Source organism: Camarhynchus parvulus, chromosome 14, assembly GCF_901933205.1.
Source record: "Camarhynchus parvulus chromosome 14, STF_HiC, whole genome shotgun sequence".
In the NCBI taxonomy this organism is placed as follows: Eukaryota; Metazoa; Chordata; class Aves; order Passeriformes; family Thraupidae; genus Camarhynchus; species Camarhynchus parvulus.
Genome location: NC_044584.1, coordinates 7,172,668 through 7,191,567, shown reverse-complemented (window position 1 = coordinate 7,191,567; position 18,900 = coordinate 7,172,668). Strand labels below are relative to the sequence as shown.

Genomic DNA, 18,900 nt, shown 5'->3' with positions numbered 1-18,900 from the left:
GTTGTCGAAGAGCCCAAACTGACCAATTTGATGTAAGTCACAAAAAAAAACCCTGAAGATGGCAGTGCTTTTGGTGTTTAAATGAGCACCTTGGTGGTGCAGAGCAGGAAAATGCTCCATGCCATGGCCTGGGCTCCAAGCCTATCACCTCAGGCACTCCCAAGTAGATATCTCAGCTGGATTTGGGGAGTCTGTCCAAAGGCTAAGATATCCTTCTGCTCTTTGGGTGTGCGGTTATGCACACAAATATAAATTTATCTACATTTATCAACATGTGGCTGCTAAGTCTGTAACAGCCCCGGCTCTCTGCTTGCTGCAAATTCTGTTCCTTAGGGCAACACTTATTCTGTGAACTCCCTGAAGATAAGGCTGTCTTGCTGAGTGTTTCCAACACTCCTAACCCTCCTGGGCTTTCACTTCCCGACTGGCTTTTAATGTAATGTAAAGATTAGAAATGATATCTTCCATTAAAACTTTATTAGGCGGCTCTTCCACTAAGGAGAGCAGTTTCACTTCCTCCCAGCCAAATGAATTCCAGTCACTGAAAGCTAAACATGAAAATGCAGGAGGGGGAAGGAGAAAGACACTTGCAGTCTTGAAAAGTTGAGGAAAAATAAGAGTGGTCAGTTCAGAGGCCTGGCTGAGACACCTGGAGCTCAGTGCAGAGCCCTGGGCCAGAGCTGCCCTGGGCACAGGAGCCAGCATGGGAAACACTCCCTTTCTTGGCAAGGAGCATCTCCAAATGCATTTTTCCCACTTGTACATCCTGCAGATTTCCACTGGAGCTTGTTACAATCACTGGGAGCTCCAGGCATTTGCTGACTGCCCTGGATGTGGCTCAGGCTGCTGGTGGGGTGATTGATGTGTGGTTACCCCCGAGAGCAGCCTGAGTGGCAGCAGCTGACCTTCCTCAGAGCATCTGTACCACTCCCTGCCTTCCCTCTGCCTTCTGCTGTGACCTTTGGATGCTGATTGATCCCAGATTAGTGCTTGTTAACAATAAATAGCCTAAAATTAGGATACAAGTAGACAAATCCTGAAAAGGTTAGACAAGCTTGCGGCAAATCAGTGCAAGACTGTGCTGGCCATGCTGGGGGTTTGTGCTCTATTTTCCAAAAGTCTTTTCTGTTTTTACTACCTCCAATTTCAAAGCAAAACCAGCTGGACAGCCCTAGGATGGGGGAGCTGTGGTGTGGCACCTGTGCCCTCTCAGCTGGGCTGCACAAACCTCTCACACAGCCCAGCAGATGAATTGTAGCTTATTTTCCTGGGCTCTCTGTGCTGTGTGGATGGACTCAGTATTTTGTCAAGTGAAGATGGGTAAATGCATCCAGCTGTGCTGGACTGGCTTCAGTTCATAAGTGGCAGGCAAGGTTTTTCATTTTCCCTTGAACAGTTATAGTGTCTTCCCCACTCCATTTGCAAACTTGTGGCTGCACAAGCACCTCAGAGTGGGCTTATTTGTTATATATCTGAAGGATATGGAGGCTGCAGGCCTTGGAACAAGGGGCATTTGTATCCAGACATTGTACCCAGCCATGTAGGGGACCCCATGGAGAACATCCCTGATCATCAGCCATGAAATGGTTAAATAAGAATTTTGTTCCAAATCATTAAGGGTATTTTGAGCATATTTGCAACATTTTCATGAACAAAACAAAACAAAAAAACCTTTGGAGGGGAACATCATCTGTGTCATGGATGATACAAAGCTGCATCAGTACCTATAAAGTGCCCCAGCAATACAAGAGAATTGGAGTAATGAACAGAAATGCTCAGTTAGAGCTTTTTCCATATTTTATGTTAATCATTTGTTAGAGCCGAAATTAGCTTTAATTGATATTAAGAGTTGAAAAAATGAATCCTCCAGAGAATGAGTCTCTTTAACCTTTAATGATGCAGTAAATAAAATATCCTGTCAACATTTGTGCAATAGTAAGGGCTTTCAAAATTCCATATCTGTGTGGTGAGCAATTCAATATGTCTAATTCTCTCCATTACAGCACAGAAAAGTGATGTCGTTGCATAAATTCAGCCACAGGTTTTCCGTGTTCCCAATCTATCTGGTAATTCCCTAAGCTGGCTTGTTACTTCTACCAGGGAGATGGAGAGAGGAAGAAGGGAATGAGATCAATCCCAACCCTGCTTGTGCTGCCTTTTCCACTTGTGTCCCTTGACTTGCAGGCTCCTGGTGCCAGAGAAACTGTGCCTCTGCAGAGGTAAAAGGAGCCATGCTGCCTGTTCTTCCTTTCAGGTGAAATATGCCTGGAAATGTTTCATTCTTCACTTTAAAGGCACAGGAGAATTGCAAAAGACTTCAATACTTCAGGGACACTTAGTTTGCTAATAGTCAGACCATTCTTCTCTCTGTCAGGGCTCAGCCTGGTGTTGAAATATCTCATAACTGAAATATCTCATAACTGTGTGAAGCACATGAAACTTTCCCTCACTGTAAGCAGGAAACCTGTTTTTCATAACATCCATTTGGTCATTGCAATCAACTGGAAGCATTGCATCATTTAAGCAAGTTAGGAGTGAGGGTGACTCTGCTGTAGTTAACTGGAAAACAGAAAACAAATCTCCCCACTTAAAACCACCTTTTGTCTTTCACCAGGACTGATGCAGTAACAGTTCTCATCCCATGGGGTACAAACCTCCTGTGAAAAGGTCCTTCCTGTGTTAAGGGGAATATATTTCTGCATATTTACAGGAGTTCCTGAGCGATGCTGGTGTTTCCCTGGGTGTGAGTCTGTTACACTGCAGTGATGTGAAAATAACTTCTCTGACACAAGGTTGTAAAGCCTTTGAGAAAACTCTGTGATTTAAAATGATGAGGAAACAACAATTTCCTTCGTTCTTTTTTCCTTCTCACTTGGGCTTTGGGAGGACTTAAGTGGGGAAGAGAAACAAAAGAGTCCCCACAATTGATTTCTACCTTACACTCTTTTCTTTTCCTCTGATGAGACCCAGCTATTCTAGGACAATTCCATGTCCCAGGCCTGCCAAGGGTGTATAGAAACAGTGCTCAAGCACTGGAACAGGCTGCCCAGGGCAGTGAGGGAATCTCCATCCCTGGAAGTGTTCAAAGAAAATGTTTGTGGCACCTGGGGACATGGTTTGTATGATTCAGTGGTGAGTGTGGTGGTGAGTTAATGGCTGGATTTGATGATCTTAGAGGCCTTTTCCAACCATAAAGATTCTTTGCTTTTATGAATCAGCAAGGAGTCCAGATAAAATAAATGTTTTGTCAGCAAAAACGGTTCAAGGGGTGAGTTAAACAGTGCTATGCCTGATTTAAAGTGGAAACAGCCAAACCAGTGAAATCTGATGGATGCTCAGGACCAGCAGACTCCTGGCCAAGTCACTTCTGATGGGTGACCAGCAAAGCAATGGGAAGTGCTGGGAATGATGGAGGCAGCCCTTAAAAGCAGAGTATTTTTATAGAGTTAAGACACGGAGGATCTCATTTTCTTCTAGAAGACTCATTACCATGATTTTGTTACAGATTATTTATGGGCTGTTATGATAGTCCTGGCAGGTCATAATTGGCTGAAGCCGGAAAATTAGTCACATTTTTCACATTTGGAAGAATGATCTGTACAGTTGCACTTAATGACTTCATTCCCGGAGAGCCCCGTGCAGGGAAGGGACTGCCAGGGTTGGGGTGTGGCTGGATTAACCCTTTGTGCTTCTGGCAAAGGCACCTGGGTTTGCTCATCAGGTGCCAAAATGATTTTTAATCACTTCAAAGCAGCTCTCTGGCACGTAAGTGATGTGCTGCTTTCATGATAGTTCCTCCTTTCTTTCTCTTTCTTTGAACCTGAGTTAGTTTTGCCTGGCACTGGATTTTCTACAGAAAAATGCCTTTTTTAAACTGATTTGTCCACGCTTTGCCCTCTGCCTCATCAGAGCCACTGCAGCATCACAGCCAGTCAGACAGGCCCAGCTCTTCCAGGGATGGTTTCTAACTCCTGGTGAGAGATGGGCAACAGATTAAACTGAGGCAGGGCCTCATTGGCAGCACTCCTCCGAGCCTTGCTGTGTACACAGCACAACCCAAACAGTCTATCACAGATGATGAATCAGAAGGGAGCACTATAATTGTTTTATCTGCCTTTTGGGACAGCACAAGCTGCTTACTCTTGAATTAGAGCCTGGTGAATGTCGCTGTATCTTCCAGAAAAATGGACAGCTTTGATTTGGGGATTTCCAGGGATGAGGAATTCACTGTGCTGTTGCCTGTCCACTCCCAAACTGTTGAATATTCACTGGTAAAAAATGGACCTGAATTGTTGAATATATTAGTGCTATGTGGGATGCCAGCATTTGGGTCATGTTGCAGTTTTCTGCTAGACTAAAGAGAAAAATACATTGCCACAGGAGAAAATTACAGACCATGATCCAGTAAATAATGCCTTGGAATAAAGGGTGCCAGGAGAAAGTTACAGGATGACTTGATTTGATTTGCAGCTCTTTATCAGTGAAATTTTGCCCACTTGGCAGGAAGAAAGATGAGGAAGACTCCATGATATCAGAAAGCTAATTAATTACTTTATTATACTATATTATTCTATACTATATTGCACTATATTACACTACATTAAAACTGGAACTGAACAAGAACTCAACTGAACAAACTCTCGTGACTGTCCCCTGACAGTCTGGACACACGCTTGGCCCTGATAGGCCAAGGAAACAAAACACATCACTGTGGGTAAACAATCTCCACCTTGCATTTTACTTTGGCACAACACAGCAGCAGCAAATGAAATGGGAATTGTTTTAATCGTTCTTTTCTCTGCTTCTCTCAGGTTCAGAGAATGTGAATCCCACAGCTCCTGTAGAAACCTTTCCCATTCCACTACTGTCTGTTTTGGTTGGTAGATGTCAAGACCAGCACAATTTACTGGGATGAACAGGGGTGGGAAACTCAGATCTGGGAGAAACTCCCACCTGCTTTTGGATATTCCCTGTTTAAATGGCCAGGGATGGCATGAGCCATTGGGTAAGAGCATCCTGTTGATGACAGGAGCAGATCAAAGCACCTAAAACCCCACCACAAGCAATGACTAAACCCCATCCATGGATCTGGGAGGAAAGGCTCAGCTCCAGGCTGTGTGCAGACCATTCCTCCAGGAGTATTGGCCCTCCTGCAGGGCTGTCCTCTCCTCCTGGGAGCTGCTGCTCTCTCTAATCCATCCTCTGTCACTCCAGCACGGGAAAGGGTTGGGCAGGGCTGAACTGAAGGCACCCTCTTAATCAAAGCAAGAGGTGGGAGCTGGAGTGTTTGCAAAATACTGTACAAATGGGAGGGTTTGATGGTGTTAAATGAAGGATCAGATTCATTAAATTAAGTGGAAAGCAATGTACATGGATGATTTCAAGGGTTGAGGCTGAATATGGGTTTTAAATAGGAAGTGATCAGCCACTATGCACAACACAGAGCAGCTCTCAAACATTTTTAATGACAGTATTTGTACACACTTTAGTTTAATTAACACATGGCACAGGAGAGGGTTGGTAACTAGGATGTGTAGTCCACACCAGTCGTCTCAATCAGAATACATGAAATTTCAAGCATCAATACACCCAGATAAACAGCACCCGTCCCTGCCCAGTGAGGTCTGGCAGTTTGAATTTCCATCTCACCTTGTGCTTCTTGGATGTGGCAGTAATTCCTTCCCTCCAGATGGAGAAGTCCCTTTAGAAGTCGATGATCAGATTCTCATTTGGATTTATTTCTTGTTTTGCAATCAAAATTAAGGGGACTGTGTATTGTCACTGCCCAGTGAAACATGTCACTTTTCTGACAGTTATGTTTATTAGTAAATATGTAGGAATTGCTTCCAGAATTAACTGGTGCTGCTCTTCTGTGTCTGTATGTGTAGGAGAGATTTCCTGTGATGTGTGATCCCTTTGTTAGCATGGCAGTCCCTGTGTGTTGGGGGCTGTGGCTGGATTTCAGTTCTTGGCAGGCTCGGTGCTGGTCCGGGGCACAAATTTCAGAATAATCGGCTTCTCTGGTGTTAGGAGCCCCACTGAACTCAGCTTGATTGGGATCTGCAACAATGAGAGGGAAAGCACAGGTGGGGATGGATAAGTTAAACACACAGGGGTGAGAGGTTCAGGCACAGCTGGATTGCAGCGCCTGGAAGTGTGAAATGTCTGGTGTTGGAACCTGGCTCTCTCCACATGCCCCTCACCTGAGTCTCTTTGCAGGTCTGGAAGGTGAAATGCTGCAGCAGGGAGACAATGGCTACTTTCAGAATCAGGAGAGCAAACCTCATCCCAATGCAGTTCCTGGGCCCAGCCCCAAAGGGCAGGTATGTGTATGGGTCTATGGACTCCTTGTTCTCCTTACGGAACCTGGAGGACGGTTGGGGAAAAGAAATGAAGGCAGCAAAACCACAAAACCTACACATCTTATTTATCCTGGGATCTCTCACTGCTGCCCTGCCCTGGTTTGGGTTTTTCCTAAAGTGTCTCAGGCTACCCCTGAAATTGAGTTCTGTGACCAAGCCCTTGTCAGAGACAGGATGGGGTCCCACTTGAGGGTTTAATTTTAATTCTCTCCATCCAGATTAGTGGAAGTGGGAAGTAAGGTGAAAATCCAGGCAATGTCCTGCCCCACAGAGACAGATATTTCCTGTCTGTGGTATTTAGAGAGAGAAGAACCAGAAGTTGTTTTGGTTAGGAGCAGCCTATGGCTTCAGTTACTCTGGGAATGAGAAGTAGATATCAATTACAAAAATAACCAGCTAGGGAAGGTTATCCTTGAAAACAAGGAGGGAAAGCAATTCTGGAAGGATTGAGTCTGGCATATTTAGTAGAAGCTTGTTTGTAAGGAACAGGTTCAACAAGAAGGGTTATACAGAGGATGGCCAGCAGTTACAAAACCTCCAAATTTACCCACTCTCAGGAAGCTTAAAAACTGGGTACAAGATGCTGTGAGTATCAGTGCTATTCTCCCAAGAAGATTATGTTGTTTGAAACCCTGCTTTAAGCACAAAGCTCGATTTCCTTTTAAAATGACATTCCCACGAGCCTGCAATTTCTCATCTGTATTGTTTGTAAAAAGATAGGAAGAACACCATTAGGAAGCTAATCAGAGATTAATGCTTAATTACTGAGGAAAAAGCAGTGTGATATTTCTTCCCTTTCATTAAGCTTTTGGTACCTTTCTGGCCTGAACTCATCTGGGTTGGGCCAGTACTCAGGGTCGCGGTGCAGGATGTAGGGTGGGATTGTAACCACGACTCCTTTGGGAATGGTCACTCCATTTATCTCCACATCTTTCTTGCAGGTTCTCTCAATCCGCCCCCCGAGGGGATAGACCCTGAGGGTTTCGTTCACTGTCATGTCAAGATATTCCAATTTCATAATTGCTTCGTACGTGAGAGGAGCCTGCAGGACAACACAAGGAAGGTGACCAGGTATGTTGGCATCAAAACAGGATTGTCCTAAAATGACTGTAGGAACAATAGTATCCTCAACCCCCACTGCCCCAAATTTGACTCAGACTCACTGAAGAACAAAATGCAAGGTAGAAATTGAGCAATTGGTTTCATTTTTCCACCTATGAGTCATGAAAATGCTTGGAAATTCACGCCCTCTTCTGCAGAGTGTGGCAAACAGCAGTTGGGGTGGCTGGAAGGTTCCAGCTGCCAAAAGAAAACCACTGCAGGGCTGAGTTGTCTGAGTGTGTGTCTGCCAGATCTCTTGGAAAATCCATGGTGTTTAGGAGCTAAAGATGTCCCATTTCCCTGACTGAACCAGGAGGCCTGCAGGGTCAGAGTCCTCCCCATCACTCAGGGTCCTCCTTACCTTGTTGGGCAGGACTGTGTCGATCTCCTGCAGCACCTTTTCCTGCACATCAGAGTGCATGGCCAGCTCATAGGCCAGGAAACCTAGGGTGTTGCTGGTGGGTTCATACCCAGCAAAGATGAAGATGAATGCCTGGGCCAGGACCTCTACGTCGGTCAGGGCTGTGGGGAGATGAGAAAAGCAGTGTTGGCTGATGGTCTCAGCAAGGAGCAGGCAGCAGCAGGTGGTGTTGAGGCAGGTTTGTTGCAGTTGCTTTCTGATAATACTTTAATAACTGCTCTACCTGCCTGGAAAAATCCATTTGATAGAGGAGGCAGGTGATTTCCTGGGCATAAATAACTGACATGGCAGTCCTGCTCCTGGGATCTTAGTACCTAGGGCTGGCACCAGGAGACAGAGCTCCATCTGGAGCTGGTTAGTGAAGATGATGGTGACATAAACACCTCCCCACATTCTCATCACTCCCACAGCCCCGTGCCCACGATGAGGATTTGGCTGCTGTTACCTTTATGTGAGTGATTTGCTTCGTTGTTGCCTTGGCTGGCTGAGCGCTGGGATTCGATCATCAGCTGCAGGAAATCTACCCTGCCCTGGGAGGGAAAGCAGGAGAGTCTCTTTGGTGACAGCTTCCTTGGAGGGCTTAGATAAGCAGATTTCACAGCCTAAGCACAAGTTTTAGACTGAGAGCATCCCCAAAATGAACACAACTTCCTTATTGAAAAATGTAACACTTGCTTTTTATTTTGGAAACCTGTCTGTACTGTCCATTAAGCCACTGGGTGGGAGAGCAGTGTCTTGAATGAATTTGGGTAAAGGGATCCAAACTCTAAAAGGCAGAATTTTGTCAGGAAGCAAGCTGAAGATTTTGAAAAGCAAGAGGGGAAGGCACAACCCTAAAGGTAATTTTGCTACTCGTGTGCTGCTTACTCTGCACTTGCTCATCCTCTGCCTAATCTTCTTCAGGGAGTCTCTCACTCTCTCATTACAAGTGCTGCAGACTGAGGTTAGTCCAATTCTGCTGAGCCTTTATCTGGATTTAGCTTCAGATCACGGATGTACAAAGTCCCCCTGATTCTCTGCCAGGACGGGTCAGGTGAGGCTTTTCTGACAGTATTAAAATGAAATGTTTACGCTTGAGTAGGCTCAGGGTTTTGTTGAGTCATTGTACTTTGGCTTCACCTTTGATATCATCACCCTAATTATATCTCACTTCAGTGTACTTTCTGCCACAATTGCTCTCAAATTCCTACTCACCTTGTGAGCCTCCTTTTCACGATCCTGCTTAATTTTGGCAAGGGTTCTCATGAAAAAATCTACAGCATCACTGGGGAAGATGTTTACGTTCATCTTGGCCATGACAGGAATAAGGAATGGGAAGGCAACTAAAAAACAAATATAAAATTAAATTGCACTCTTTAAATAAATCCCTCCTGATAGCTGTGGATGCTACTGGGAATTTATTTCCTTTATTAATTTATTTAGATGAGAAAAGCACAGACTTTGCCTTTTTTCCCCCTCTGTTTCATTCCCTTGGAATAGTTTTTGTGTCATGGGCACAACCAAGCTGGGTATAATAATTCTTTTAAGAGAAGACCAAGGCATATTCCACCTTCTATTTCTAAGGCTCTGTTTTCTAAGGACATGCTACTTCTGGACACAACAGGCATGTGGCTCACAAGAGAAATACTGAAAATTCTGAGTTCTTTGCCAGGCTGAGCTGTTCACTGCCTTGCTGTGACCGTGCAAACAATTTCAAGTCCCTTTCAAGGCTTTTCCTTCCTCATAGAAACTGGATCTTGATATTCTCTATAGATTCCTGAAATCTACAGCACCAGAACCTCCTCTGTGGACAGATCCAAACTTTCCCTGGGTTTAAGCAAGGTATCTTTAATTTAAGGTCCATTGCTGCTAAGCTATTGCACTGGAGGAAATTGCATCTAATTACAGTCCCCACTAAGCACTCACTTCCAGAAAATGCATTTCAGATAGCAGTGCTTTCCTCAAGCCTCACTTGCTTTTCAACCTTTAAATAATTTCCCAGCACTTAACTGGATATTTCTGGGTGGTTCATAAGTTTCTTGCACTGGGGATGCCAAAGGTGGAGGAAGCTTTTACCCATCTCATCCCCAGGATTTCAGCATGAAGCTCACAATGAGGAACTGATGAGACAAGGGACAGCAATTCATTCCTAGCAAGGGAAGTTATCCAAGCAAAACCTGGAGTCACTTACATGACAAGATGAAGACTGGGTTAAAAAAGTCAAACTTGACCAGTTTCTTCATCTCTCTGACAAAGGGGTCCTTGGGGTTGTTCATGGAGTCAATGTTCACACCAAAGGAAGTGCTGGTGACCACATCCATGCTGTAGCTCCCAAAGATGCTGATGGAAAGTAGAAAAACATAGACTGTGGTTAAATATTTGGACTGAATTAATATATTTTTTTCCTCATGTCTATGTGACATTCAAATATAAAGTCTCAGAAGACCTCCTGCCTTAGGTTTGAAGACAAAATTGGCTATGTGGCACTGAACAGCACTTCTAGAGAAGGGGATAGATTTTTGGAGAGCTTTTGTTTCAAGACTGCACAGGTTTTGAAGTCAGACAGCTTTTCCAAGGATTTTACAACAACATGTAATGGGTTGCTGGAAGGACACCATGTGGAATTTAGCATTTAACACCTTGAGGAGGAGTGGCAGCCCATCTTGCCTCCAACAAACCCTGGGAGTGGTCCAGTTCCACCCAGCACAGCCCCCCTGTTCCAAGCTTGGGATGGGACATCTTGGATCTCTGAATTCACAAAGCTGTTCTGGAGCATTTTCCTTCCTATCTACCTCTGGGAAGTTTCCTAACATCCGAATTAAATTTTCCCCTTTTAAATTTCCAGTCAGGCTTTCAGTAAGTCCCATTCCTCCTTTCAGAGCCCTGGCTGACCCAGGGCAAGATCTGCATTGCTGGTAACCAATGAACCACAGCACTTTTAACAAGGTTTGCTCTGCCTGCTGCTCTTAGCAGCTACTTACTCCTTTACAGATATTGAGCTGTTCTCTTTCACTTGCTTTTGAACATTCTTCACCAAAGCTTCCCCATAGTGCTTCATTATAGGGAACATCTGTAACACAAACCAGGCATGGTCACTTCAGGACAATACATTTTACTCCTTTACACAGGCTCATGGAGACTACAGGGAGTGTCATGAATATTTACAAATAAAATCTCTCTGCTCAGGCTTTCTTTTAAGAGTTTTCTGGTTGCAGTTAGGTATTAGTCAAACAGGCCAGCTCAGTTGCCAGGCTCTGACTAAAGAAATCAGACCCCTGTGATAATCTCAGCCTGAAAACACTGCTTACTGACTCTGATTTAGTCTGTACCTGCCCCTCTGGTTTACCTCCTTTAGTTTCCCACTGGTGAAGGTTGGAGAGAGCACAGTACGGAGCTTTTTCCAATGGTCATCTTCAGCTAATGAGATGGCGTTGGTCAGTACCCCGGCCAGGTCCGTGCGCTGCAGGGGAAAACAGGAGGAGTTAACCCCAGAAAAGAGAGCAGCCTCCTTGCAGGGGTGGCAATGCAGCATTCAAGCCCCTGCCCAGGCTCTTCCAGTGGCATTGCTGCTGGCAGCAGGCTGTGGCCTGACAAACAGCCTCTCTCAAGGCACACATCCATAAAGAAACCCCTTTCCTACACTAAACCAGCTGTGAGGTGCCATTCCCAGCCCCCGTACAAGTCCAACACCTGCATGTCTGTGTGTACCCACCATGTCCCATCCCTGCATCCCAGCTGGCGGCATGTGTGCACCCTTACAGATTCCTGCACGCTCCCACAAACCCAAATCCATCCATATATACATAAATATATAATAGGTGTGAGAACAGACTTGGCCTGCTCCCTCTGCCAGCCCCTGTGTGTAGTTCAGGCTGTAAGGCAGGGGAACAGTGACGTGCAGTGGTTGTGTTTAGCAATCCCTGTAGTGCAGCCAATGGTTCCCAAAGCATGCGTGGCATGCCTGTCTCCTCCTGCACTTTTTTGGACTCTGTGGTCGATCACAGCACTTGCGCTCTTACCCTGCGGTTGGTGAAGGTGGTGTAACAATCTTTAACCAGCACAGATTTGATGATCTGGGGGTCTGTGACAGCCAGCGTGGGTTGTCTGCCATCGTAAATCCTGGTGGGGGGAGAAGAGGAACCAGGTAAATAACCCCAGATAATTGAAGTGTAAGGCTTGGCTGATGCCCACAAGATGCCCATGTGTTGAACAAGTGTTCTTCTGATCAGCAGGCTTGTTGCTTGGTTGTCTGAGTACCAAAAGGTAGAAAGCAGATATGGAAAAGGACTCCCAGACTTTTTCCCATCTGGTTTTGGAAATGGTAAAGGGGGATAAACACCCTCCAAATTCACTGGGAAATGAGCAGGGCTCAGTTGCTCAAAGGACCAGATACTAAATGAAGCAAGTGTCTTCACTTCCTCCCCTGACTCTCTGTGTTTTTCCAGGCACTTAAACACATTACAGTATTAGAAGGAAACTTGTTCGACCCCTTTCAGGCTCTTGAGTTGGGTGTCTGGAGACTTGGGCTGACAGCACTGAGACATCCTTGGAGATGAAACTCAGCCCTTGTTTTTGTCTTTTTAAGCTGCCAGTTCTGAAGGCTTTCCTGGAACAGATGTAGATTAAGCTGATCTGTGCTCTCTACCCATTTGTGCAAACATACATTTTCCAGACTCCATTTCTCAAAGCTGCTGTAGGGACAAGTGGATGCATCATGCAGGATATGCAAGGTTGTAGCCTAAGTTATAACAACAGTGATGAAAGCTATGGGAGGAGGTGTCTAGAACGGAAGAGCCATAACTGCAGTAGCTCCTGCTGCAGCAGGTGGGGATCAGCAGCACAAGGAATTCTTTGGATCAGCTCCAAAGGGAGTTGCTCACATTCCTCTGCTGTTGGTAAACCAGAGGAACCCAGCCTCCCAGTTCCAGATCCTGCTGAAGTAAATAGTTCTGCTGATGATTTTGTTAGGGGCAGGCAAGGGCCTTTTGTTACCAGATTTAAACTGCTTTTCACAGCATTGGTCAAAATAGTTTCTGTATGATGTGACAGTGACGCAGCTCTGTGTCACCAGGCTCCAGTAGTGGTAGTAAGCCACCAGCAGAACTCTGTCACTGCTGCTCTCATCCTGTTGGGACTGTCAGGGCTGCAGGTGGAGAAAAGGGAGCTTTCCTAATGAACATTTTCTTCCATTTGTGCAGATTCTAGTTTTACTCTCAGAAGAGATCAGTGGTTCGTACTCACCCCCAGATTTTCCCGTATTTCTTGAAACATTCTGTGTCAAATTCCAGGAAACCCTGTGGAAAGCAATTTAAAAATTGTATTGGGTTATCCTGGATTGAAAAAGACCCACAAGGACCATCCAAGTCCAACTCCTGGCCCTGCACAGGGCAGCCCCAGAAATGCCGCCATGTGTGTGAGAATGTTGTCTGAATGCTCCTTGAGCTCTGGCAGGGTTGGTGCTGAGTTATCTGAGACAGGATGCAGAGAAGGGGGTGATGTTGGACATGGTGGGTGGGGAGGAAAAGCCCTAAACTAACATTCAGAGCTGCTTTATGAGCAGCCAAAGCCATGATGAAGCATGAATGTGCACTGCACTTTGAGGGAGCTGTTGGCCAAGATGCTGGCAAAGGGCAGCTGGAAATCAGCCAGCCAGGAGTGCTTCTTTGGGGATGCCCCTTGGTCTGTGCTGCTGAGCCTTATCCCACACTGGTCTTTTGTAGTAGTTTTGCTTCACCAATTTGAGATTCTCCAGCCAATGTGCCAATTAGTGTGGTGGGTTCAGTGCTGACCAATCATCAGTGCACTCACTAGAATGTACTTATTCATCTCCTGCTGTGAGGTAGGATTAGGAGAAAGGCAAAGCAGGCTCAAAACTTTAAAAGCCTTTAAAAGTAAAATGTATTAACAGTAAATAAAAGAAAGAGTAATAAGAATAAGAACAAAACCTTTAGGACACTTCTCCTCCCCCTATAACCTTTCTTTCCCAATGACAACATAAAGAAACAAAACCTAAAATTTCAGTCAGTTTGCCACTTCTAGAATAGTCTTTCTTCACTTCCCTTAGGGAGAGAAGTCCCTCTTGTTGATGTTATGGAGATGTCTCCACAAGAAAACAGTTCTCTTGCGCCTTTTATCTTCCACAAACAGCAGCCACCTGGGGAAATCTGCAATCCTGAAATCACTCCCCTTTTCCACAAGCTTTTCCCACAGCTGTGTTTATGGGCCATGTCAACTTCTGGGATACTGTTTTAGAGATGAGCTGTTCAAGGCAAAGATTCTCATTATCTCTGAAATCATCTTCTTCCTGGGGGCACAGGATCTTCATCACTCTTCTCTCCTTCTCTGTTCAAACTTCTTATGGGATCACAGCTACTTTAACATCTGCTTACTTTAGCATGGGGCCCTTTGCTCAATATCTACAATTGGAACACTTTCATCTCCCCATACTTTTATGTGGAAAAAGAGTCTTCCTCCACAGCTTTACAGGAGGATTTCAGCCCTAAGATCAAGACATCTCCCCATCCCTCCCAACTAGGACTTGACTTCTTCTGCACTGACGTCAGTGTCTTCATGTTGCTCCTCTACACTGCCTGCATTTTGTTCCTTTCTCTCACTTGAGGGAGTATTGAAGCACTGAGAGAGTTAATATCTCACCCAGGGCCTGCAGATGGTCACTTGACCCTGGCCGGGCCCAGTAGTTTGTGGTGGGAACTCTGCCTGAGGGGGGCTGATGGCTTCTCCTCTCCCTGGCCCAGTCGTTTTGGGCAAATCTCAATAGTGGTAGAATCTTGGCTGAGCTGGCCCAGCCCAGGGCTGCTCCTGAGGCTGGCAGACCTGGCTGGGCAGGGCAGGGCCCAGTAGCAGCAAGATGTCAGAAATCGCAGCCATGGCCCAGACTGGCCTCAGCCCCCCACACTCTCCCCTCACCTGCCTGGCCCCACAGGAATGGGGCCCGGCCTGCAGCAGGGGCCGCCCGACCAGGCCCGGCTCCTGTCAGCTCCTGTTACCTCTTTGCTGACCAGAAAAGAGAGAGTTCCCAGGTCTCTTTTGTCTTTATCTTATGTTTTTCACAGAGGTGTGTACAGTTTTCCAGTGATTCAAACAGATTGTCCCTTACACAGAAGCTTTGCACCACTTCTCTGAATGCCTCCTGTGCAAACCCACCACACCTTTGCACAGGCCCTGCGTGACGGAGGAGCTGGCATTTGGAGATAACTTATCAGCACTCTGTATCTGTTCAGCTACAGGCACTCACTTTGCGATATTCCAGGGATGTCCCAAAGAAAGGCAGAGGTCTTGGCCCAGGAATGCCCAATTTCTTGAACAGACCAAATGGCCAGATCCCATATCTGTGGGACAGAAAAGAGCAGTGTTACATCACTGTGGCTGCGAGCTCCCTAAATGTAGAGACTGCAGCAACATCCCTTGGGAGAGGAGGGAGAGGAGGTTGAACCAAGTGGTGGAAAAAAAGCAAGTGAAAACTGCCCTGTAAAAAACTACTTGGTAACCATGGTAAGGCTCACACAGAACTTCAGAGGGATCCTTTTGGTGTGAAAGCAATTGTTTCCACCAGACCACCTGTGGAGGCAGCATCTGGAAATCTTGAGCAAAAGTCCTAAAAGGGGCTCATTGCCTACCAAAGGAGAGGCAGAAAACAGAGCTGGAAGAAGGAACACCAAGCTTACATGTTTGTATTGAAGAGAAATCAAAGCAGTGCCAGGAATTATGTCCCAAACAGGGCCTTTGTCAAACTGTACTTCAATTTCAGCAATTGTTCTCCTTCCCTTAGTCCGGCATTAGCTCAGTGGAAGCCTAGTCTTGATGGTTATCTCTTTAGATTTTATTGACAGCCTTGCAAATTTCTTTCCTCTGACGCGCCCTTCCTGGCAGCTCTGAAGTTATTGCTCCTACCTTGGGGCTTTCTCTTTCTCAACAAGGGCCTGGGCTGCAGCCCTTTGAAGCTCGTCTTTGGCTGTGTGGAAAGAGCTCCTCAAAATATTTGGTTTTAGTTAGTAGCTTCAGCTTCCCAAGTGAGCAGTTCATTGCAGAAGGGAAGTAAAACGGGGAAGGTTTGGCAGGGGGATGTTGTCAGAGATCCTCTTCGGGTCATGAGGCAGCAGTTGCTCAGACAGGATCTTGGGGATGCTTATTTGAAAAGCCAAAATCTAGGTTGAGACATAGGGAGGGTCTCCCTTACAATTACCAATGTTTTTTTAAATTCTGGGGACCCAAAATGAGATCAGTGTCCCCCAGCACAGCTTCTGCCAGAGCAAAAAATGCAGATCCCAACTTATGGTCCAAACAGGACAGGTGAAAAATGAAGAGTTGAGTGTGTTCAGGTGAAGAAAGGTTTCACACACTCAGTCTGTCAATGTTTAACTTTTTTTCGTCAAAGGTTAATTCAGCGCTGGGAATCAAATGATTGTGAATTCTGATTTGTAATGTTTATAGGTAGTCAAAGATGTGGGACGACCAGAAAATGTCAGGCTGGACTGGTCACAAAGCCCAGAAATACTGTAGGAAAACAGGCTTAGACCACCTGAAACATGGCCAGGAAAATGTAGTCTAACACTCCTACAAGTAAAATGTGTCAGGGTTTTCTGCAGACTGAAAAGGACCATTCAGTGTAAAGCCAAAGAATAATCATTACTTCTTCCTACCATGGATGTGAATCAGAAATGCCTGAAGTTCCCTCATGTGTGAACTGGAACAGTGTTGCCCCAGCTGGACAAGAAGCATCTAAACAACCTCTCTGTGTCAATGGGCAGTGAAATTTCTATTTAGCCCTGATATCAGAGCACAGAGATCTGGGTTTAGTCCCTTTTGCTACCGCAGAATTACAGGTGCCTGCAGAAGGCACAAGTCTGGTAACCAACAATCTTAGATAGCCACAGAGTTACTGAAATAGCAGAGCTTGGGTCAAGATTCAGGGTGACTTCTTTGGTTTTGATGGTTTGGTTTGGGGTTTGTTTTGGTTTTAGTTTTTTTGTTTGGGGTTTTTTTTCTTTTTTTTTTGGTAAGAGCCAGCCCCAAACAGGAAAAATTTGAAAAATATGGCTAAAACTTTCTGAGCTTGCTGAGCTACTGTGGCTGCAGCATTGCCAGGGCAAACAAATGGGCTGTGCTCGTGTGCACCACATCAGTCAGGGGTTTTTAACCAGCCCTGCCCTGCTGCAGTGCTGAATGGCACCAGCAAAGCCAAGGACAGCATTTCCTCACTAGCAGGGTTGCCCTGAAGCACTGGGGGTACATTTCTGCTGTGGGATTTTGTCTGGAAAGCCAGGAGCAGGTGGCTGACATTGCTCTGTGCTCCACTCCTTCCCCCAGTGTGGGTAGCTGTGAGGAAGAACATGGGATGGAAATCAAACCTCTGCAAAGGACCCCTCCTGGCCCAGGTGCCCCTGAGGAGAATCTTAGCTGGGCACCATGAAAGAAGTCAGGAGTAAAAACTGATCCTACAGATATTCTTCTCCTGGTGCTTTTCTGCTGCTCTCCAGCTGTGCAGGAGGGTCATATTCTACTGGCTTGCCTGCAGAGCAGCCTCAGTCAGGGAGGCACAGCTGGATGTCTGTGAAAAATCACCTGATGGATCAGAACCGTGACTGAACCAGCACCCTGATGGTAACCATTGTTATTATCCAATTATTTCTTTGATGCTGAGCAGTAATCTCATAACTGGATGGGAATACTCCAAACCTTGGAGCAAGATCACACACATGTACAGTCTTTAGACTTCTCTGCTACATCCCAGAGCCTGGTTAGATGCTGGAAAAGTGGAAATCACATCTACTCTTCAGCAGGTTAGTTGTATGAAAGTGAGCAATGGCAAAAAGAGAGAAATGACAGGAGCAGAGAATCAATAAAGAATATTTTACTCACACTAGCAGGAGGACCATGAAAAGAAGTATAAGGGCCCATGCTTCTGTAGCAAAAGAAGGCAGAAGGTTCATTTCAGTTCTTCTCTGATTGAGTCAGAGGTCTGCCTTGACGTGCTTATCCCTCGTCAGTAGGAAATACGAGTGTTTCACACTGTGCAATCTTTTTTATCCAGTCATATGATTTAGAGGCCCTCCTTCTGTGACAAAGGAGGAGGAGTGGAAGGTAAAGGTAGAAAAGTCTGCTAATCTGAAAAAAAACATTCATGTGATAGATTGAATTGTCTAAGGTTCAAGTTATTTAAGGCATGTGTTGCCAAACATTTCGGCTGGTTTCCCTGTTGTAAGTAATAACTGCCTTCCCATTGACTCATGCCCCTGGGCTCCTACAGCAAACTAAATAAAAACAGGTTACAATGAAAAGGTAAATCCCATAGCAGGTGTCAGGGTTGGTTTACAAAAGGGAAAGAGAAGGGAAAAGGTTATTCACATATTGTATGACAAGAGCTTTTCTAGCAGATGAATCGACTTTGACAGAATTTAAGATTTTGTTTGAAATCTCTCTCGCTCTCTCTGTGTTGTGAAATGCAAGTGCTACCTGCGGTGAGTCAGAAACAGGTTGTAACTAAGGCAGGAATTTGTCCCCTCTGAAGGCTTTAGAAGTCCAGCCCACCTTGTTTGCTGGCCTGTGGCCAGGTGTTATGTAAGAGAAATGTTATCACTCCACAACTGTAAACAGCTGAAGTGCCGCCCTTTCCAAAGCACGAGCGCTCATGGCTTGTGAATAAAACCTGTGCCCACCCTTCTGCCACAGCTGAGGAAAAGGCACAGGAAGAGGGAAAACACAAATTTTGTACAGGCTCTCCTGTAAGGATGGTGCTGAAAAGCAAGAGCAGGTGTGGATGTGCTGAGGGGACATTATGATGTGGAGAAAATGGAACTCTTTGGATGGATGGTGTTTGTTAGTGGGGGATCAAGCCAGGGCAGGAAGTTCTATGGCTTGCATCGGTGTGCGCTACAGCAATTTTAGAGCTTTATTCAGAATTCTAAAATGAGCAATTCCCTTCATATGAGCAGAGCTGCTGCCTTCAGATGGGAGTTTACTGTCTGCATTGGGGCAAATTGGGTGGGTGTTTTAATCTTTTGGCACATCAGAAGCCTT

At 45.6% G+C, this 18,900-nt stretch overlaps 1 protein-coding gene across 1 annotated transcript; it reads right to left on the bottom strand.

The window, feature by feature from the left end:
* Positions 1-5,944: 5,944 nt before the first annotated feature.
* Positions 5,945-17,813, bottom strand: LOC115909093 (cytochrome P450 3A9-like). Its single transcript, XM_030958169.1, has 13 exons — positions 17,743-17,813; positions 15,119-15,212; positions 13,105-13,157; positions 11,883-11,982; positions 11,210-11,323; positions 10,845-10,933; positions 10,055-10,203; positions 9,079-9,206; positions 8,330-8,414; positions 7,825-7,985; positions 7,178-7,404; positions 6,204-6,366; positions 5,945-6,060 (listed from the first exon to the last, which is right to left on the bottom strand). Exons 1-13 carry the CDS (start codon positions 17,811-17,813, stop codon positions 5,962-5,964), a joined length of 1,533 nt encoding a protein of 510 aa, XP_030814029.1. The 3' UTR covers positions 5,945-5,961.
* Positions 17,814-18,900: the final 1,087 nt, after the last annotated feature.

Excerpts from the sequence above, each read along its gene's own strand:
- LOC115909093 (XM_030958169.1), bottom strand. The coding sequence starts at position 17,813 with ATGAACCTTCTGCCTTCTTTTGCTACAGAAGCATGGGCCCTTATACTT. Across the intron at positions 11,983-13,104 it reads AAATACGGGAAAATCTGGGG|GATTTACGATGGCAGACAAC; the intron begins GTGAGTACGAAC and ends TCCCCCCACCAG. Across the intron at positions 10,934-11,209 it reads CCAGTGGGAAACTAAAGGAG|ATGTTCCCTATAATGAAGCA; the intron begins GTAAACCAGAGG and ends TTTGTGTTACAG.